Source organism: Mustela lutreola, chromosome 2 (genome assembly GCF_030435805.1).
Source record: "Mustela lutreola isolate mMusLut2 chromosome 2, mMusLut2.pri, whole genome shotgun sequence".
Lineage (NCBI taxonomy): Eukaryota > Metazoa > Chordata > Mammalia > Carnivora > Mustelidae > Mustela > Mustela lutreola.
The window spans coordinates 80,637,953-80,660,862 of NC_081291.1; the positions used below are offsets into that span (position 1 = coordinate 80,637,953).

Here is a 22,910-nt window from a genome sequence, read left to right on the forward strand (position 1 = left end):
GTGGCAAAGGACTGGGATTGTCAAAGCAGCTGAGGTTTTCAGTTAAAGGGATAGCACCTCACCTTTAACATGGAAACCATCAATCCATGTTCCTCTCTCCTGTCACCATTTAGATCTCCTAGAAGTTGCATGTTCTGTGGGCCACTCCCCTTCCAGGAGCTGGTTCTCTCAGTTTTACAATGTGCTGACTTCATTTGGCAATAAGTGCCATGTAAATAATGAATGGCATGAAATATCAAGATGGATATTCTAGAATGATCATTTATTTATTTGGTCTAGACTTTGTCTCCCTGTCATTTTATGACAATGAATTTAATATTCCACAAAATCACATGACGTTATACAGTTTCGATTTAGTGAGGAACACTAAATTCTTCAAAAATTCTTACACAGTCAGTCTACTTGTATCCGGGTACTAAGAATGCATTACAGCCCTCACCTGGCTAAGGTAGGGACACACTGTCCAATGACATCTGAAAGACTGCAAAGGCAGAACAGTTCAAATGGTAAGACCATAGAACTTGCCTTTGAGGTGATACACTCATGTAATTCCAGCCTATTTGGTCTGGATCTTAAACCAGATCTATTTTAATATCCATAAAAATAGTATAATCGTATATTTTATAACGATGTCACCATTTTGTGCATTATTTCTATCCTCTCCCAGTTTTAAAGTGGACTGTTTGGCAGTATTTGTAACCTCTTTAATTGGCTAATCAGAAGAAAGAAGCTGAAGATAGGATACCTCCAGACTTGGTTAAGCACACATGTACACACACACAGAACATGCACATACACATACACAGCAACCAATCAGCAACCACAACAATAGGAACTTTCACGGTTGAAAGGGTTTAGGCTGTGTTTGATAAATCCCACAAGGAGATATGTATGGTAAGCACTGGTGTTAATAGCTATAGCAGCCAATGGGGTTGTGGGTGCAAAAATGCAGGGAAGAATTGCTTACTGCCTCATGCACAATGTCTAGATAATATGTCCTCATCATCCTTTCTCTTTGTATCCACTTTTACCCCCCTCCAAACAAGTTTAGCTATGAAGTATTTATGAGTATTTATAATTTAGTTAAATGATGAAATTAAGTATATATGCTCAGTTATAATCTTCACTGTAATTATTATTGACTTTCTGGTTCCTTTTTTCTTTAATTATTTCTTTGACAGACAGAGATCACAAGTAGGCAGAGAGGGAGGCAGAGAGAGAGAAGGAAGCAGTCTCCCCGCTAAGCTGAGAGCCCAATGCAGAGCTCGATCCCCGCACCCTGAGATCATGACCTGAGTGGAAGGCAGAGGCTTGACCCACTGAGCCACCCAGACACCTCTCTAGTTCCTTTTTTAACAGTTGATATGTGCCTTTAGCAATATGTTAAACCCCAAGAATTTTTCAATATCTACATGAATACAGATGGTCTGTGCTTAGGAACTTTGCACTGGGAACTTTGAAGTGGGCTAAAAGATTTCTATTACAAAATGCTTTTCTGTTTGTTCCTTATCAGTATAAACTACAAGAATGAGAGAAACTTCAGCAAACATCCCCAGCATAAACTATTTCAGGAGATCTTTACAGCCTTGGTGAAAAATAGACTCATCTGCAGGTAAGATTCTCCCAGAAAAGACCAACAATTTACCCAAGAATGGCATATCTTATACATCTTATTTCTAGTATATGTTTTGAAGCAGTTTGTGATATTGAGCGCATCATACTTAAAACATAAAAAAGAGGAAATATCATAAATAGGCATAAATAAATGATAAATCATAAATAAATGATAAAATGGGCAAATGAATAGGCATTGCAGGTTGAGTTCATTAAAATTACTCTGGTTAAGTGTTGCATTTAGCCAGATTTTATGGCATTAAGGTAAAATGGTATGACCCACATTATACTGTTTTTCTTATTATTCTTACTTTGAATTTGGATACTTATTGCCAGGGTTCTTATGAAACAGACATTGGGTAACCCCATGGCCAGCATCCTCTTGGTACACTTTTGTGGTTCATGCAAGGACTGATTAAATGGGCTGCCCCTGCCTTGACTCTGGGAAAAGGATGAAAGTGTAACCTCCAGTCATGGCCCAATGACAATGTTTCCTCTCACGATCAAGTCAAATGTTCTCTCCATTGCTCTTCTTTGTCTCAACACAAGAGCAGTGTTGGGCCTTTAGAGGAGGATTTGCAAGACCTCTAGACTCTGTCTCACAAACAGGTCTTTCAGTGAACCATTGACTAGTGCTGGATTGCAGTCAGGACTGAATTTTCTATCCGTTTGGGCTTCTTGAAGTGAGAGCTGGTTACAATGCTGCCTGATATGAAGGTGGCCCCTAGCATTATGTCATGGTGGGACCTGGCCTTCTACTCTTCCCTTGAGCCCAGGCTCTCTCCTCAAGCATCAGCTGAAAACATGCCTATAAAGAACCTTGAATCTTCCCCGTTGCTTTGGAACTTGATTGAGATATCTGAATTCTTCCCCAGTGAGATGGGAAAAAATTACTCCTATTCTGGAAGATAGGAGAAATTTAAATAATTTAATGCCTGACCATATGACTCGGTTCAGTGCAACAGCTGACTTTAAGTACAGCAGTATCTCGGTGGAGCCTCTATGATGAATCAGCACTAAATATGCCTGAGTGGTAGTCTTGTGATTTGACCTTTTGAAGGGGGTTATTTAGTATTATGTATGTAAGTATTGGACAGTGGCTGCCAAATACATTGATTTAGTTTAAAGCAATGAAGGATTGGGCCTGCATCTGTTATGCCTTTGTACTTGATTTAGGCAGAGGATTATTAGACTGACTCAGAATACGAAAAGCCTAAAATCTTTGTCATGGTTATGGAATTGGGTCCCTGCTTAGTTCTTGACAATATACTCAAAGATTGTTGAAAGATTAATGAACACTGCTACAAAGGACATGAAGTTGTCCCTGACTGTTTTCTTCTTGAGCTTGAACAGAGTAGGACAATGGTTAGTAGCAGAATAATTATGCCCAAAATGGTATTAGGCAATGATGTTCTTTAATTTGTTTTGAAGAAGACTACCATCAGCTCTTCAGGGGATGTCCAATAGACCATTTATCAGGTCAGTGCTTTGAGGAAGGCAGAGCATTTCCTATATTAAAGATGTGAGAGATGTCACTGTGTCCCCAGCCTGAGGACACTAGAGGCAGAAATTGTTAGGGAAACTAATCGGGCAAGGGTTGCCATCCAACAGTTGAAAAGATCTTAACAATTCTGAAGTTAAGAGATCTCTTGTCAGAACCTTTTCAAATTCTTAGTGATTAATGAGGCTTCTTAGATTGGATGGAATTACTGGCTTGCAACATGAGTAGTCCCTGGAAATCTTCAAACTAGGGAGAGATGATTATAGATCTCTTTGCTTTCATAGTAGGAGAAGGAATTTAGGAATGTTGAACATCAAGGGCATCCTTTTACGTCATCCTCTGACTGCTGACAGATTGTTATGTTCAGTTCTATTCTAAAAGCAGGCTTAGGTCAAAGATGGCTTAAGTGTAAAGGTCTTCTATTGTTTCTCACCCTGTATGACCTTGCTAAGATAGCCAGAATTACCTTTTCTCTTCCTTTTCCACCTATATTTAGAGTTACAGAAGAACTATATCTCGGGGCCTTTTCTGGTATAGCTTCCTATCCTTTTCTTTGCAAATATCAGATTTAGTATTGGCTGGAAAGCTTGGATTCAATTCAGTAATTTAATTTTTGAATATCTACTGTGCATAGAGAAGGGAGGGAATAAAGAATGGGAAAGGAAAAGAGGGTGAAAATACAAAGATGAATAGGACACATGATCCCCTTTCTTCTAGGTACTCAGCAAAACAGTTACCCAGTATCCCAATACAAGGGAAAATATGGTGGATATAAACTATTTATATTATGACAACTAAATACTGGGGAGGTTGAAGGACTGCGGACTTTGGTCTTTGGTCTGGTTCAGGCTGTAGACAAGATTGGGCATATTCAGGATGCTATGCCATTCAGTCTTACCCTGAAGATACAGCTGATTGGGAATTTTGTCTCATGTGTAGAATGTGAGCCCTTTCAGGTCATCAGTCAGTATGGCTGAGTGATGCTGTTTTCATTCTTGATCTATTTCATTCTCCCCAACTGTAATCTTCCCCTAAACCACACTTCTGGATACCTCCTTTCTGGGTGCATTTCCTAAGATTGACCTGTGATTACTCCCTCGTTCTCAGAAATGAAATCGCCAAGTGGCATCTGAAATGAGACAGGACTTGTTAATCCAGGGTCAGATAAGGTAACACTGTAAGCTGCAAACACCTCATGGTCAATCTCAAAGGGCAAGTGAAAATATCGTGTCTGGAGCTGAGGTTATTTCTGGTTACTCATGGTCGTGAATCTTGATGTGTGGCAGAATATGGAAGAAAATTTTGTATTCTTCCAACTTTCCTTTCTGCCATAAGGTTATTTGTGTGTAGGAGAGTCTACTGTTAGAAAATAAATCCACCCCCCTTCCATTTCATCTGCCTGTCCAGAGAAGTACAAAGAGAGCTTGGTATCCAAGACTAGGTTGTTACGAGGGTGTATAGGGAAGTAAAACTTGTCACAAAATTGACATATCCTCTAATTAACTCCTTATAAAATTGACCTCTACTCAGATATCTCTTCTGTGTATCTGTTCTGAGCTTCCTCTTTGTCAGTCCATTCCTTGCTGACTGCCAGACAATGTGCAGATCCTGTAACACAGTACAAATATAACAATCTATTTGTGAAATGAACTTGAAAATCTGAATATATAGAATATATATATATATTCTAGATATCTAGAATATATTCCAGATATCTAGAATATATATATTCTATATAGAGAATATATATAGAATTTCCTGAAGATACTAATAGTGATGGTGGTGAAGTGTTGGAACCCAACAAATGAGGCACTGGAAGCATGAGACAATTGAAGAAGAGAATTGGATCATATTACATGATTGGTCAGAAAAAGTATACCCCCAGATGTCAGCAGCATCCATTCTTGCTTTGTTCTAGTTATTAGGGCAGAGTTGCAATTATAACTGAAATTTTGCTAAATGTAAAATAAAATAGATCTCAGTTTCATAGTTTAAATTTTAAGATCATGTTTTCATTAAGTCATGTCACCTCCTATTTAATATGAAATTTGGTGTTATTTAAAGTGAGTTCACTTAACTGGTCTCTTCTTGGTACGATTATCCCATAATTGCCAGGATATCTTCTCCTTCCTTTCCTGTAACTTTTGTAGACATAAATATATACAAGGTTTTCAAATTTCAGTTAAAAGAGTGCCACCTGACTCACTTTTCTAGTAAGAACAAGTTGGTGTCCTTACTATTTTACATCCCTTTTTCAGAAATATCTACTATAAACTGGCATATTTTGGAAGTACGTCTATTAGAAGTCTAGATTGGGAAGATATTTATTTATACTCCACACAAATGCTTAAGAACTTCTTGAGTTGGGGGTGCCTGGGTGGCACAGTTAGGCATCAGACTCTTGATTTCAGCTCAGGTCTGATATCACAGTTGTGAGATAGAGCCCCGCGTCAGGCTCAGCATAGAATCTGCTTGGGTTTCTCTCTCCCTCTCTCTCTGTCCCTCCTCCCCAAAATAATAAATAAATCTAAAAAAAAAAAAAAAAAAAGAACCTCTTGAGACAGGGAAAGCATCTGGCAGAGACTTCACAATTTAGACATGCTATTCAGAGCGTCCAGGGGCCTTCACAGGAGCTTCCAACCAACAGGACCTATGCAGTTATTTGTTTACCAGACAGACCTTTGCTGTCCATGTCCAAGCTAGGCCTAGGTCACGATGCAATTGACTCTTCTTTGAGCTTTACTTGAACTTCAGCACTGGCTCTCCAGATCCTATTTGGGGAGGTGAGAGGAAAGGACTGGAAGTGATCTCTTGATTTAGTTCTTGAAATGTACAAAGTTGATAGAGAGATGCTTTTTCTGTGATTTTCTTGCATCAGGTAGCAGACAGGTCAATAGGGGCCTTTAAAGATTTCCTCCTCTCCTGGGAAAAGGTCAGCATGGTCACTTTGGTAAAGTCTGGCTATCCTCTAAGGACTGGGGTAAAACTCCAATTCCCTAGTGGTTCACAAAGCCCTTTGAGATCTTGTTCCCTCTTGGCCTCATCTTTTGCTCCTGCCTCATGCATCCATGGGGCTCACCAAGGTCACAGCAAGCCCCTGATTATTCCCTGGAGAGTGATTTTCTCTCACCTCTGAGCCTCCGTCCATGCTAATGCTCACCGTAAGTCTGCTGCTCCCACATCTTTGTCTTCCTCACTGTTCTGGCCCCTCAGCTGTCATGGCCCTGGGCCCCTGTTCCTCTCTCCCATACACTGAACTCCCAGTGGACAGGGCTTTTATCTCTAGCTGAAGCCATTGTCGTTGGTTTTATTGGAGAGCATGGGTTCTGAGAGAGTCTTCCTGTAGTGAAATTTCTCCATATTAAATTATTTTGAGCACCTTAAAAAAATGTAAGGATACAGAAAATGATAAAAAAATGAAAAATTACCCTTTATACCACTCTTAGAAGTACTTCCATTAATTCTTGCTATCTTTCCTTTTAATGTTTTAAAAATTCTATGCTTTTTTCTTCATTTATTTGAGAAATTATTATGTACATACAAAAACCATATGTTATCCAGAGTAAAGTTTTTAAAAGAGCTGTCTCATTGGCTGAGACTCCTTTAGGATCTTGCCTTTTTGTCTCTCTTTTGCTCTAAGTTTCAGAATCTTAAATGTACAAAAGAAGAAAATAACCTTCAAGAACCTAAGACCTCATGTAACTCTCAAACAAAAACAAGCATCTTCCCATCACATATCTTAGAGAAAATATTTAACTCTTATATTTTTATTTCTCCTGAAATGTTATTCTCCTCAAATATATACATATATATTCACACACACACATACAAAAGACATCATCCAATTACAGAGCTGGAGTAGACCCTGAAGGAAAAGTCCAGTCCAGCCTCATTGATACATGCAGTCGCCAAGAGGTTAAGGCCAAGCCCAGGGTCCTCAGACAAGACTTAGCTGATGCTCTTTTCTCCTCTGCCTGGTTCCTTCTTTATTAATCAAAGTAGTTTTGCATCAGAAAAGTACCACTTCAGTAATCATGTTCTCTCTGTTCTGCTCTCTACTGTTGCTTCTTGCAAAAATTGTCCACTTGGATGTCTAACAGGCTTGAAATTAATATGTCCCCACCTTCCCAGGAAAGCAGTGCTTTTTCTTGGGCCGCACGCATATAACTGCCAGAACCAATCAATGGCCAAATCAATAAATGACAGCTTCCCATCAGTTCGTGAGATTCTGAGAGCCAGGCACTGAGTTCCAGACACATTCTAGGAAGCACGTTTCCATGTCTAAAGTCAGTCAACCCCCAGACACTTGGACTTATGTAAGTCTACCCATCCCTTTATCAGTGTCGCTCCGGCAGACTGTACCTTGTAAGCTGTGACTGCTGTTGATTCATCTTTTGTTTTACATATGCCTTAGTGGACTTTTTCTTCTTTGGAGATCTCGATGTTGACATACTGAAAACAAGACTTTTGATTTTTCCTGCTTAACTTGTGCACCCTGAGCTTTACTCTTCTCCATATGTTAACCAGGTCCAAGCTGCCATCATGTTTTGCTTAGACAATTTCAGTAGACTAACTGGGCTCCCTGTTGTGATCCCTGGCTCCCTATACTGTTCTCAACACTATTTCCAAAAGGATCCTTTAAAAATCTCTGTTGGATTGTGTTAGTTATTTGCTTAGAGCCTTCTAGTGGCTTTCCAGAATAATAAGTCCAAAGCTCCTGTTCTTATTCTACAAAGTCTTGCACATCTGTCTCTTGCCATCTCTCTGACTTCAACTCCTATTACTTGTCTATGTTCTCTTGGCTCCAGCCCCATGGGCTTCCTTGCTGTTCCTTGCATAATCAACTACACTTCTGCTCGGGGACTATATACTTAACTCTTTCGATCTTCTGACCTAGACTCCTTCCTCAATTCATTTGGATGCTAATTTTATCAGAGAACCTTTCTCTGACTGCCTGAAAATAGTATCCCCTGGACTCCTAAACTTTAACCTTTGTTGTCCTGCATTGTATGTCTCATATGAATTTTTATTAGTTTGTGTTTATCATTGATCTTCTCCCTTTAGAAGGTAAGCTCCATGAACACAAGTGCATGTTTTGTTTTTTAAAGATTTTATTCATTTATTTGACAGACAGAGATCACAAGTAGGCAGAGAGGCAGGCGGAGAGAGAGAGAGAGAGAGGAGGAAGCAGGCTCCCTGCTGAGCAGAGAGCCCAATGTGGGGCTCGATCCAGGACCCTGCGATCATGACTTGAGCCGAAGGCAGAGGCTTTAACCCACTGAGCCACCCAGGTGCCCCAAGTGCATGGTTTTGTCCTTTGCTGTACCTCTGGGTAGGTAACAGTGCCTGGCTACGAGAAGGTGATGAGTAATATGTGAAAGCATTCTACTTCTGAAACTGCCATCAACTATGTAGAAAAATGCATGTAGACAGTCTTTTCGGATCAATGACTGACTGTAGGAACCAGCAAAGCCCCATTAGATAGACTTTTGTTTGGGAGCCTGTTTGGGGCTAGAGGAAAAATAAAGACCCATTAAAATTAATGGAACAAGTCAGTAAAGGTTCCTTGAATTAATTTCTTCACACATATTCTTTTTTCATCTAAGTTTTACCATATCTATTTTGATGTGAATTTTACTCTTCTAGGATCTCCCCCCATACACAAAAAACCCCCCACAGGGCTTTGTTTCATGAATTTGGGATAATATTTATTTTGAAACAGGCTTGAACTTCTCTAGTCCTAGATTTTGAGTTGAAGGTAGAAGTTTTCCTGGTGGTGTTTTGTGTGTTAATGAGAAGGGAAATTGAAATAACACCCCACCTTGAAGGTGCTGCTTATTTTGAGCAAGAACCAGAGCAAAGCATGATACATATGAGGTCAGGGGTGAACCTCTGGCTTGTACGTCTGCCCCTGGAGTCAGCTAACCTCAGAGCCATTTGGCTGTCTTGTTGACCTTGGTACTTGCAGTTTTATGGTCGAACACCACTGACTCGTGGCTGGCTTTTACATGGAGCTCTCACATGATATATTTATTTGTCTCTTTCACCATGCAAGAAAGTGAAACCCTGACTACCCTCCTTTCAACGACTATGCGGCCAGTGCCACTTTTCCTTCCCTTTTTTGTATCGATAGCAGAAAGTGGCGTGTGATGCTAAAAGCAACGTGGCAGGTGGTCATGGACAAAGGCCGTGGGAGCTGATCACGCTGCCATGTATTAATAGTCCTGTGAAAGAAGTGGCAAAAGTTCAGTCACAAGAGGGGATAAATATTTGCCTGCTCATGAATCCGCTGCTGTGTGGCGGCTATATTGGGACATACCCTCCAGGGAAACACTATCTTTGCAGACAGACAGCTTCTTCAGAGCTGCCTCAGAGGACCCCCGGCTGCTGTGCCCAACATTCCTGCTTCCACAGTAGATGCGTTTTGGAGAGTCACTGTCTCTCTTGTCACCCCCACCTGGGGGATCTGGGGGAGGGGGATGGAAGGGACGGCAGGAGCACTGGCCCAGGAGTCAGCCCCCAGTTCTACTCTCATGTGCAGCCTTGAGCCAGCCACTCTGCTCCTTGAGACTCTGCTGCCTCAGTAGAACCAGGGCCCCTGTCTTTACGATCGGTTGCTATTATTCCCTATAATTCTCTGCTTGCACTAAGTTTTGTGTTTCCTACTCCCCCAACTCTTGGCAAACAGAGATCTATATCGTCTTACAGAGCACTCCATTACACTTGAATACCGGAGATCCATCCCATGTGCTGCGTCCTTGTGGGGGGTTCAGGGCTGGGAGCCAAGGAAGGAACAACTGCTCCTTCAGAGGTCAGTGCTCAGAGAGGAGAAGCCAAAGGACTCAGACACCAGGAATTCTATTTACATTTACAACAGCAGAGGCCAGAATCATGTAGAAATATTAATAGCTTTGGGCTTCAGTCCCAAAATTGCAAAACAAAAAATGCCATTTGCTTGGAACAGAACTTTTAACTCTGAGACTTTTCTGGAATTCATTTATTTATACTCCTTTAATAATAATAATTTTAAGAAGCCTATTCTGGAATTTTTTTTCCTTTTCTTTTTTAGAGGGGGTAGGAAATAGAAGAAAACTTTTCATATTTACTTTAATATGAAAAACATTGCAAAGGTCATGAACTTTCCTCATGAAGAGTGTATATAGTTAACAGGAAAAATACCAGTGCACACATATTTGTAGCATGAATCACCTCTTAATATGTCCCGTAGCTTTTCCTCTTAAATAATGAAAAGCAATCAGCATTAAACCTCATTAGGTTTTTAGCAGCTGTTGCAACTTGATCATTATTTCTGTTTGATCTTTGGGATGTCGTATCTTTGCACCACAGTTCAGGCTATGTGCTATCTTTAGCTAACCCCAGCACCTGAAAGGGAAAGCAGTCATGTGCCATCTCCCTATTTATAAAGATTAAAGGTATTCTCTCTGTAATAGGAGCCTCAGAATAACCACATCCTTACAAGTGTTCCCATACGTAATGGTTGTAAATTCAAAGTGTTTTTTGAATTTGTATTATATTTCCCCATGCAGGGAAGTCTGCATGAACTACAACAGTCCAGCTTCCCACTGGCTAATTCTTCCTGGGCTGGCAGCCCTGGGATGGGTTGAGCCCTGCCTTTCTTCTCAGAAGAAACTGAGCTTTGTCTCCATAGCAAAGGTGTACTGTCATGGTGGCTGGGGTGGAAGAGGGCTGTGGTTGATGGTAGCTATGGTGGGCAGCTGCTGCCAGGAGCAATTCTCAGCCACTGATGCTTTTGGGACATTTTGCTTAGCCTCTCTCTCCAGAGCAAGGCCTCTGACGGAGCTTCTAATCTATCAGGAGGACTCAAGCATCCTTAGGAATATAAGACTATGAGAAAAACATATTTCCCAAGCTCCTTCACATGAGCTAAGTCTTAGTGGATGGGATTTGGGATAGAATAGAATGGGGGAAAGTGACACCTCCAGGGGCCGTGACCGTAGATATTCTGCCTTTAAGGAGGGTGGGTCTTGTGCTCTCAGTTTCAAGATGTGCAGATTTGGGGGCAGAGCTGAATTTCTTAGGACCGTGGAGGAGATGAAGCTGAGTTCTACCACCAAAGTCTAAGGATTAATAGGAGGCAGGCCAGGCAAGGGTCAGCTTGGGACCTCAGCTTAAGCAAAGGTACCAGGTGATGGACGGGCAGATCTTTAAAGTCTCTTAGGGGCACCTGGGTGGCTCAGTGGGTTAAAGCCTCTGCCTTCGGCTCGGGTCATGATCTCAGGGTCCTGGGATCGAGCCCCACGTTGGGCTCTCTGCTCAGTGGAGAGCCTGCTTCCTTCTCTCTCTCTGCCTGCTTGTGATCTCTGTCAAATAAATAAATAAATAAATCTTTAAAGTCTCTTAACCTTTCTGGATGCATAACTAGCTCAGCTGTGGCACAGGTGCGAGAGGTTGGGAGAAATTATGTGGATTCTAGTCTGGAATAGCTTTTGTCATCTTCCTCAGTTTTTCTTGGCTAACTATGGAGTAAAAGGCACTTTTTGTTCTAGGGTTTTGTTAACATTTATACCAAGCGCCACTGTTGGACTAACTTTGAGGGCAGTGGGAGACAAGTGTTGCTTGAGATGGTGCCCTTGCTTGCTTTTCCCCTTCTCTTTGGTGCTCCCCTCCCTCAGTGGTCTCCCCCGAGGACATGTCCTTCCTTAATCATTCACCTGAACACCAACCTTTGTCTCAGGTTCTGTTTCTGGGGAAACTGACCTAAGAAAGTACTTTATCATAGCGTTTTCCCAAACTGGAGGCTACAGAGAACCCCCAGGGGTGTCATAGGGTCTTTTAAATTTGCAAGGAAAACAGAGCTACACCACATCTGTCAGACCCAGATACTTTATGGTTTCCTTAAGAAGGTTGCGCTGCCTTCCTTTAGATGACGGCATATTTTTCTTTCTTTTCTTTTCTTTTTTTTTTTTAAAGATTTTTTTTTTTATTTGTTTATTTGACAGACAGAGATCACAAGTAGACAGAGAGGCAGGCAGAGAGAGAGGGGAAAGCAGGCTCCCTGCTGAGCAGAGAGCCCGATACGGGACTCGATCTCAGGACCCTGGGACCATGACCTGAGCCGAAGGCAGCGGCTTAACCCACTGAGCCACCCAGGCACCCATGATGACGGCATATTTTTCTGAAGCTGGGTTTTCTGTGGTTGTCATGATAAAAGCAAGTAAGATGTGAAATTCAGCTGGAAGAGAAGATGAAGATGGTAGTATGCAATCTGGTTACAAGGCTTGAGAATTTGTTTAGAGCCTAAGGTGCACATACCCCATTCATAAGTAAATGTGGTCAAGAATAAAATAAAAGCTCATTTCTTATAATTATGTGTATTATTTTTTCAAATGGATACTAAGTTATCTGGGCATAAATTCTTATTGAGTCAAACCTAATTATTGGAAAGTTTAGATGTCTTTTGGTCTGGCGCCGCCCTCAGCCAATAAGGGCACTGGGAGCCAAATAATTTTGAGGCCTCTGCTTCATGAGGATAATGACAGCCTTTATGTATTTTGCACTGCAATGATCTGAGTGTTCGAGTACCAACTAACATTCCTTACTGCAGATTAAGTTTGAAATAAACTAATTCTGTTCCTTTGTATGTTCCCTATTCCCCTTCATCATCTTGTGTTGCTCTGTCACACTAGCCTTTTAAACATGGACAAACATGCTTTCTCTTTTCTTCTTTCAGAGAGTGGGTTCATCGAGCCCCATCTATTCATTTTCTGAGAGTGTTAATCTGTCTGAGACTACTAATGAGGGATCCGTGTTACCAGGTTGGTGGAAAAAATAAAAATAATTCTTACTTTTCATGAAGATGAGATTGAAAAAAAACTGGGACCATGTTAACCTTTTTCCTCTCTCACAACTCAGTAGCCTTCAAATTTAGGAGGCATCTCACATGCTATCTAAAAAGATATGATAGACACGCTTTAATAGAGACAAAACAATCTGTAAGTTGCTGCTATATGAACTATGGGATCAAGTGGATGGAGCTTTTGGTGTATGTCTTAACCCACTGGCAATCAGAGAGGTGTACACTTGGCCATAGCAAGACTCAGCAACTCACTGGGTCAGCATCAGCAGTGACCAGCGGGGGGCTTCCCAGGGGTTTCCAGAGGCCTCCAGAGGGAAAGGCAGGGCCTGCATTTTTGGCTGCTGCTCCAGAGGCTGTGCCCTTCCCCACATCCAGCCTCAGACCCTGAGTTAGAGGTGAGCAAGGGACCCTCCCGTCTGTCTCAAATGAGGGCTGCGAGGTCAAGAACCTTTCCCTCCCCTCCCTAGTTAGTGGAGTGTCCTGCCCCTCATTTAGTGCTTTGTTAACTTGAATGCACCTAAGAAGCCCCTGGGAATCTTGTAAATTGCAGATTGTGATTCAGCCCGCATAGAGTGAGGCCCAAGACTCTGTATCTCTGACAAGCTTCCAGAGGATGCCCATGATACTAGTCCATGGCCCACACATTGCGTAGCCAGGACTTGGTGCTTTCGCAGTGAGGCTCTAAAGAGAAGCTTACCTAATATTTCACCTGAACCTTGAAAGTTCATTCTTCCAGTACTGGCTGGTAGATAGCCGCTTCCATCAAGCAGCAACTCTCACACTTTTGTGTCCATCAGAAGCACATGGAGGACTTCATGATGGCGAGGGCCCATCACCACAGTTTCTGAATCCATAGGTTCGGGGAGGGCCTGAAGAGCTTTCCAGTAAGTTCCCAGGTAATGCTGATGCTGTTTGTCAGAAGACCACAATTTAAGAACCACTGCTCTGAAGCCTCAAGACTGCTTATCAGTTATTGTTGCTTCTGCTTGCAGTGTTAATTATCTAGAGTGTTCTTAGTGTTCATACATGCTTCAGTAATTTTCACAGATTGTTTTTCACCCCTAAGAAGCATCTCCTTTTACATCCTGTCCTGATAAGCTACTGGGAAGCTCAGACCACTAGGTAGATCTCTTATTTTGGATTTAATTTTATTGACGAATTGTTTTGGGTCAGAATGTATCTCTTTTCATTACCCCAGTGACCACCTTTTCCAAACTTGGCACTTAAAAAAAAGTATTTTGGTTCTAGTCAGCTACAGAGCCTGCTCTGATTCGAGACTTCTGGGATTCATGGTGGTTCCACTACTTTCCTTTTAGAAGAATCACTACTTCCTCATTGGTAATCTGAGTGGGTTTTGTGCTATTATCATTTAACTTTGTTCCTGGGCCTCAGAGCATACTCCAAATGGCCTTCTGTCCTGGTTGCTCAAAGTTTCCTGGGAAAATAGCATCCTTTCCCCCATAACCAACTTTACAGAACTGTGTGTTCCATGTATTTCTGAGCTGCCGCTTGCAATTCTGTGTGGGGCATATCTCATAAGGGTGGACCACATGTTCCATTTTTCCCAGATCAGTCCCAGAATGTGCTCATTGTTCCCACTTAATTATTAATAATGCCCTCTTTGACTCTCATGAAGATGGATTGTTAGCAGGAAATCTAGTTTTTTTACTTACAGAAGTTAGCAAAATAGATGTACTCTGAGCTATTCTCTCTGTTCAGAGAATTGATGACAGCTGTCTCATACTCTGCAGATCTCCACTCTGAAGTACTGCATTTCTTAGTCTTGTTCTTGATGGATTGGGACTGGGTTGATTGCCCTGATCTCTGCAGGCAAGAATTCAGTGATCTCTTTGTTTATGGCATTTTGTGACTAAACACATATTAAAGGAAGTCTTAACCTGATTTCTAGCCTTTCCATAGAAGGGGATTCTCTCTGAATCTCTCCCCCACACTCTCTTTCCACAAAGAAGAGCATGTGGTCAGGCAGTTGTTTAACTTCTTGAGTTGCCAAGAACTGTTGGCTGAAGTCACAGAGCTTTGCTGGGATTTACTATAATTTATGCCATTGAATCTCAGCAAGTCTTCACTTTTGCTAGGCATTTCTATCCCTTCTTGTTAAGTCAGTGCTGCAGGATCCACAGAGACTGGTCCAAACCAGGTCCACTTCTCATACCCCAACCCCAACTCCTCAAACACTACCCCCGTCATTCTCACCAAATCACAGCATCATCTGTTTTATGGAGAAAACCAAAACCATCCCAGTGGGAGCTCTCTTATTATCTCTTTTTTGTTGCTTGAAATATTTGGCTTACCTTGAAACTTTATGTTCTTCTTGTTTCAGAAGAAATATCCCTTCTCCTTGCCAAGGCTTTCCCCTCTACCTATTCTCTTTCTTACTATGTCAGTGGCTCCCTTTCTATTTTCCATTGTCATAAAAATGTCCTCTCCTTGACCCAGGTGTTCCTTCAAATCTTCACCTTACCTTCATTCCTCCATTTCTTGAAAAGTCAGGCTATGTCTCTTGAACCTACTTCCTTTTTGTCAGAACTGATTGGCTGCATATCTTGCACACTGAATTTTGTGTACAGGGTTCTCCCAGGAAGCCATGCTTTTGTCAGCATTCCTTGATCCAGAGGTTGCAAACTGGGGGCTTGTAGATTGGCTCTTGCCTGCCAGAGACTTCAGTATGTTGCTCAATGGAGAAGAAGCTGGAAGGAATGAAAGAGTAGCCATTATGAAGGTATACATGTGTAGAGTTTGTCATAATTAAGAAAGACCTATGTTCTGAGAGTTCAAGTATAGTAGGAGGCCCACGTAGGAGAAACATAAATGCCCACCTGCGCTCATTCTTGTGAGGCCAGAGCATGTTGGTTATTGAGGATACAGTGAAGATCTTAAAAGCTGCTACCTACAATTGTATTAGAAACCACAATCGAAAGATAGGCTGAGTGACCTTTTCCCAGCACCTACGTTCCTCAACTCCTGTTGCAGCGCAGAGGCTTCCCCACATTTTCTGTTTGCCTTCACCCACCCCATGGGGCTCTGGCCCTTCCTCAGCACTTTGCATGTTTCTCTATTCTTTACTTGCTCTTTTTCTTAATCCTGCCTTCCTAAATGTTAATCTTCCCGAAGTTCTTTTCTTTAATCATCTTCTCCCCTAGCTTCCACGCTCTTGGCTTCACCTGTTGTGGTCGACAGTGTTTTTTTGCTCACAAGTACTTATCTCCAGTCTCATACTTGTCTCTCTGTGTAAGTCCCAAATTTCCAGGGATATTTTGGATGGCCATGTGTATGACACAGTAGCACCATCGTTCTCTAAGTGTGACCCAGGGAGTGCTTACAGGTCTCTGAAAGCTTTCAGGGCTTCCACCAGGCCAAAAATATCTTTAAAATAATGCCACGATGTTGTTTGCCTTCTACACTCGCTGCCTTATATGTGTGCAGTGGAGTTCTCCAGCGATGACAGAATGTGTGACAAGCCATGTCTCTGAGGGCTGAGGGAACAGGTGCTTGTGTATTCCTGTGCTTTAAAAATGTCTCACCTTTAACTTCTAAGATGGTAAATAGATATAACCCACATAAACAAAACTCTCTGAGGTTCTCAGTAATTTTTAAATTGTAAAGGAGTACAGACCAAAGAGTTTGAGAAGCACTGTGAGAGTGCATTCCACTCAGCAACTTTAAAAATGGAGCCCTTTGCTTCTCCTTCTCACCTTAAACCTTCAGATCAACTTCTCATCCTTTTAGTGACACCACCTTGCCTCCAGACTCCAAGGTAGGAAACTTTGAACCATCTCTTATATTTTCCTTTGACTCACCCCCTACAAATAGAGCATTAGCAAGTTTTTAGAAGAGTATTACTCTTCCATCTAGAAAGATAAGATACCAGCACACAGAGGGGCCTTAAAATCATGACCCCAGCATGAGCAGCATGGAACCACTCTTGAGTTTTGAATGGTGAAGTAAAGTGATCACATTTGCGAATCACTATTAAGGGCTCTCTGCAGTGTGCCTGGCATTGATGTGGTTGCTGACTAGATCTAGGACGAGAGTGTCTAATGGCACTGACATTTTCAGCTGGGGCAGAAATAGTTGTGCACTACCAACACCCATTTGGGTGCTGCATTGTGCTCCCATTTTTTTGAGAACATACTCATTATCTGTATTACATTATTGTATTTTTTTTTTTTTTGGAAGGAAAACCTCAGGGACTAGTCAGAGCAAGGGTATTCGTTACATATTGCACACTGAACTAAAGGGCAGATTGCCCTGGAGACTTTGTCCAGGTCACTGGGCTCAGAGGTACTGAACCCAGTCTTGTGACCATCGGGCTTGTGACCAGGGAGAAAATGCTGAGATCTGACGGGGCACCCAGGAAGTTTTGCTGTAATTCAAGCGTGCAGTCATATTTGCTTTTCAGATTAGGACCCAGAACTGTTAAGCCCAGGTATGTACAGATCTTGTGGTCTTGGTTTTCTCCAGCTGACACTCTCAGGTGAAAGCGGTCACATGGGCATGACCAAAGGAAACATAAAGAAGACCAGGAGTCTGTGGACTTGCCCCAGTTTACATAGAAGCATGGAGTGGGGGGCAGTGTTTATTTCATATACGGAGGGTAATTTCTTGAGTATGAAACGACATTCTCAGGGAGTGACAAAGCCTTCTCCCTTTCCTATACTTACTCCTGTGTTCCTTCTGTGAAAAGAAGCGTCCTTCAGTGAATGATCTTTGTTTGGGAAAAGCTGCACCTCTGTCCTCCCACTGGAGGCTTAGAATGCCCAGCAGAATGTTAAAGGCCCCAAGGGGTCCTTAGATAAAAGTATTTGTTAAACTCTGTTTAACATTATCATTTCCCAAGCTGATTTGAATTTGGTCATGAAATTATTATTTTTAAAACAGAATGTCTAATACCAACCACTCCACAGAATAAATGCATTATTCCCAGAATGGAGTTTGGGAAATAGGATTTAGTTCCCAATTCTTAACTGACTGAGCCACCCAGGAGCCCTAGTTCTTAATTCTTAATAGTGATTACTGGATAGATATGTTACTTGTTAAGGTAAAAATTTAAAAATGACCATGCCAATCATGTTTTATTTATTTATTTTTTAAAAGTTTTTATTTTATTTATTTGTCAGAGAGCGAGAGTGAGAGAGTGAACACACATAAGCAGGGGGAGTGGCAGGCAGAGGAAGCAGCAGACTCCCCACTGAGCAGGGAGCCCTGTGTGGGACTTGATCCCAGGACCCGGGGTTCATGACCCAAGCTAAAGGCAGACACTTAACTGACTGAGCCACCCAAGCATTCCTTATTTTTATTTTATTTTATTTGAGAGAGAGAGCACAAATGGGGGAAAGGGTAAGGGGATGAGCAGACTCCTTGCTGAGTTGGGATCCTGACACTGGGCTGGATCCCTGGACACTGAGATCATGATCTGAGCTCAGACATTTAACCAACTGAACCACCCCAGCGCCCCATGTCCAGTCATTTAAATATTATTCTCTCTCTTGGTGTCTTCTCACTCCCAAGCTTCAAATTTCAATTCTCTTCAAGTCATCGACTCTCAGATTTCAATGTTTTGCCCTCTCCTTGTCTTTCAAGGTCTCTTCTACTTTTCTCAAGTGAACATCCCATCAGCAGCTCAGTATGTCCCAAGTGGAGTCTTCTCTAACCTAGACTCTTCCTCTCTCCTTCCTTGGGTCTGTTAAAGTATCTTGCTACCCCTCAGTCCCCCAGCTCAAATATGGTGATTTCTTCTACTTCGTTGCTTTTCTTCCAGCATGTCTTCATGTTTGGTGGATCACACTATTTCATAGACTGTCTCTGCCTCTCTGTTCTGCCCACTGCCACTGTCAACCAACGGGGCTTCTGGGTGGCTTTCTTTCCCTCTCCAGTTCATTGCAAAACCAGAGGGTGGTCCTCAGAGCTGATTCTAATCACCCCTTGTTCACACAATGTTGTCATCTGATCTCATGGTCTACATGATGAAGTTCAGATTCAGGCTCACAGCTAAGCCTTCACACAGTTTGGTCCCACCATGCTTTTCTGACATTATTCCCAGAAATGCCATTTATGGAGTTACAGAAGTGCTTCTTGGAGTTCTGGAACACCTTGATGTTCATTTTGCACAACTTCTGTGCATCTTTGGACCTACTGTTCTCTTTGCTTGTAATCTCCTTGATTTTCACCTATTTCTTCTTAGCAGATCTGTCCATCCTTCTAAACCTTTTCCATGGGCACCACCCTTATGACATTTTCTATAGTCCTCTCAGCAGGATATTATGTGTCCTTCCTGGGACATCACAGCACTTCATGTATAACTTCCTTATAGCACTTACCAAATTCTGTCTTAAATGCTAGTTGTTTGTATATCTACCTTATGCTTGCCCAAAGCTCAATGAGGTTGGCCGCAGTCATCTGCATATTTGTGTCCTCTTCAGAGCCTGATGCTGGGTTTTTACGCAATAAGAATGAAAAAAAAAAAAAACCTGTTGAATAAACATTAGTAGCCTTGAAATGTTATTTTTATATGTATAAAATATTCTGCCATAACTAAGAATAATGTATATAATATTCTTCTGTTCTTTAATTATAACTCTTCTAGAGTGAATAGCAATGGTGAAAATTCAAATTAGTAGGTAGCCACAGAACTATTTTTAATTGAGTTGTGTCGCTTCATACTTAATTTAAACATGGGTATGTTTAGTGTTTCCAAATTTACTGCACATACAATAAGGAAACCTTGACCAGGAGGCCTCAAGAATCTTGAGCCTTTTTTTCAGCCCACCCACTCAGTGGATTTCACGGTGGAACTAGATTCTTCTCCCTCACATTTGTGTACCCATCACCATGCATTTCCCAGAATTGTAATGATGGCTAATATTTATTTTTCAAATGACTTCCTTGTGTGCATGTTAAGAAGAGTACAGCTTTAATTAAACAGGTTAGGGTCACTTGAAACATATTTGCCTGAAGATAACTGTCAATGTGGATAATCTGAGAGCACTTGCTATTAATAGAGTTCCAAGTTGGTCCCTCTCATGACTGCAACCTCCCAACCCGTCTTCCCTAATTACTGCTTTTAGAGTAATTTCAGAAGTTCTGAGTTCTGTGAAATGCCTTCTTATTGGGCATTGGATTTAAAAGCCTGTATCAGGAGACATTTTGTGATGATGATTCTTACCTTCATTTAAAGTATGGGTTTAATAAGAACATTAGCCTCTTCATTTCAAGGAGGAGCCCTATTGTCTAGAGCAATCCTAGTCAACCTTTAGTGTCTATGATTTACCTGGGAATTTTGTGGAAATTCAGAATGTGACTCAGCAGGTTTGGGGCACGGTGGATGTGCTGCATTTCTAACCAGCTTCTCCATGAGGCTGATGCTGTTCTCTGTGTACCACATGAGTCAGGGCCCTACAGGAAGGTCGTGGGAGTTGGTGATGCTGGATTCCATTCCTCTCCAGGCTGGTCACTTAGGCAAAGCGGCTTACCATCCTGGGTCTTAGTTATCCTAATCTGCAGTGTAAAGGAGCGATATCTTTTTTTTTTTTTTTTTTCAAGATTTTATTTATTTGACAGACAGAGATCACAAGTAGGCAGAGAGGCAGGCAGAGAGAGGAGGAAGCAGGCTTCCCACTGAACAGAAAGCCCGATGCGGGGCTCGATCCCAGGATCCTGAGATCATGACCTGAGCCGAAGGCAGAGGATTTAACCCACTGAGCCACCCAGATGCCCCAAGGGAGTGATATCTTAACAGCTCTTTCCAGCTGTAACATTTTATGATGACATGAGGGGAAGTAGAAAAAATGAGGAGTCAGGCTGCAGGTCTGAGCATATTTTCATTCTTTTAATTTCAACCCAACTTTCATATTTATTAAGAGTTTATCTTTAAGAATCAGAGCTTCCAGACGTGCCTCTCTCCCGGTTTCCTGGAGTTTCCTTGAAGCATGGCCCCCAAACCCCAGTCTTCACTCCCGCCTCAAACGAAGAAACCAAGACAGCCTCCTGCCCTCAAGCCAAGGCAGATGTCAACATCTCAGCACTTGCATAAAGGAGAAAAAGAACAGCAAGAAGCAATTGAATATATTGATGAAGTACAAAATGAAATAGACAGACTTAATGAACAAGCCAATGAGGAGATTTTGAAAGTAGAACAGAAATATAACAAACTCCGCCAACCATTTTTTCAGAAGAGGTCGGAATTGATCACCAAAATCCCCAATTTTTGGGTAACAACATTTGTCAACCATCCCCAAGTGTCTGCACTGCTTGGGGAGGAGGATGAAGAGGCGCTGCGTTCTTTGACAAGAGTTGAAGTGACAGAATTTGAAGATATTAAATCAGGTTACAGAATAGATTTTTATTTTGATGAAAACCCTTACTTCGAAAATAAAGTTCTCTCCAAAGAATTTCATCTGAATGAGAGTGGTGATCCATCTTCAAAGTCCACTGAAATCAAATGGAAATCTGGAAAGGATTTGACGAAACGTTCAAGTCAAACACAGAATAAAGCCAGCAGGAAGAGACAGCATGAGGAGCCAGAGAGCTTCTTCACCTGGTTTACTGACCATTCTGATGCAGGTGCAGATGAGGTAGGAGAAGTCATCAAAGATGATATTTGGCCAAATGCATTACAGTACTACTCGGTTCCCGATATGGATGACGAAGAAGGGGAAGGAGAAGAGGATGATGACGATGATGATGAAGAAGAAGGAGGATTGGAAGATATTGATGAAGAAGGAGATGAGGATGAAGGTGAAGAAGATGAAGATGATGATGAGGGGGAGGAAGGAGAGGAGGATGAAGGAGAAGATGACTGATGGAACACTGATGGATTCCAATCTTCCTTTTTTAATTTTCTTCAGTCCCTGGGAGCAAGTTGCCGTCTTTTTTTTTTTTCCTTTTTCTTTTTCTTTTCTCCTCTCGTGCTCATTTGCCCTGTATTTTGAAGTCTCCTTTTTCTCTCCCTCTATACCATGGTTCTCAGCTTATTTTGGGGGGAAATACCTTGAGCAGAATACAGTGGGAAAAGAATCTCTACCCCTTTTTGCTCCAAATTAATTTTTGTCCCTTCCTATTTCAACAAAAACAAAAACTTTATGGTATCAACACCACCGTGCTCTGTGGGAAAAAAGAAAAACCTTCTGCTCCCTTAGCTCTGCTGGAAGCTGGAAAGTGCTAGGCCCCTGTGTAGTAGTGCATAGAATTCTAGCTTTTTTCCTCCTTTCTCTGTATATTGGGCTCAGAGATTACACTGTGTCTCTATGTGACTATAGACAGTTAGCATTTACCAACATGTACCTGTCTACTTTCTCTTGTTTAAAAAAAAGAAAAAAAAAACTTAAAAAAATGGGGTTATAGAAGGTCAGCAAAGGGTGAGTTTGAGATGTTTGGGTGGGTTAAGTGGGCATTTTGACAACATGGCTTCTCCTTTGGCATGTTTAATTGTGATGTTTAATGGACATCCTTGCAGTTTAAGATGACACTTTTAAAATAAAACTCTCTCCTAATGATGACTTGAGCCCTGACACTCGATGGGAGAATCAGCAGAACTTGTAGGATCCTATTTGGAATTGAAATTCTCTATTATAATTTTGTTCCTGTTTATTTTTAAAATTTTCTTTTTGTTTCATTGGAAAGGAAAGATGATACTCAGTTTTAAACGTTAAAAGTGTACAAGTTGCTTTGTTACAATAAAACTAAATGTGTACACACATACAAAAAAAGAGTTTATCTTTAATATGGTTTGTACAGCAAACATTAAAGAGCTGCATATTTATGTGGGACCTGGATTTCAAAAATAATTATCAATCTCATGATTTAATCAAGAACTTACATGTAAAATATACTTCCCCCTCCACCCTCAACTTTTGTGTATGTTCTGTTATTTTTGTTTTATTAGGAAATCCTCCACAGCTTGGGTGGAATTGAAAACCTAGCTCAGGTAAGATTCCTTCG

At 41.5% G+C, this 22,910-nt stretch overlaps 2 protein-coding genes across 11 annotated transcripts in view; both read left to right on the forward strand.

Annotated features, from left to right (window-relative positions):
• Positions 1-22,910, forward strand: part of NEK10 (NIMA related kinase 10) — a 245,500-nt gene that overhangs the window by 26,819 nt on the left and 195,771 nt on the right. For 9 of the 10 annotated variants that reach the window (XR_009350871.1, XR_009350870.1, XR_009350869.1 and 6 more), the window contains 3 exons: positions 1,514-1,612; positions 12,828-12,912; positions 22,855-22,896. Coding sequence is in view for 6 of the 10 variants with exons in the window: in XM_059162436.1 (XP_059018419.1) it covers positions 1,514-1,612; positions 12,828-12,912; positions 22,855-22,896 (226 nt within the window). In the remaining 4 variants the exon portion in view is untranslated. Of the gene's footprint in view, positions 1-1,513; positions 1,613-12,827; positions 12,913-22,854; positions 22,897-22,910 lie in introns of those variants that run through there. The other variant, XM_059162438.1, reaches the window with a different exon arrangement.
• LOC131824472 (protein SET-like) lies at positions 20,885-21,992 on the forward strand. Its single transcript, XM_059162439.1, has one exon. It carries the CDS (start codon positions 20,900-20,902, stop codon positions 21,770-21,772), a length of 873 nt encoding a protein of 290 aa, XP_059018422.1. The 5' UTR covers positions 20,885-20,899; the 3' UTR covers positions 21,773-21,992.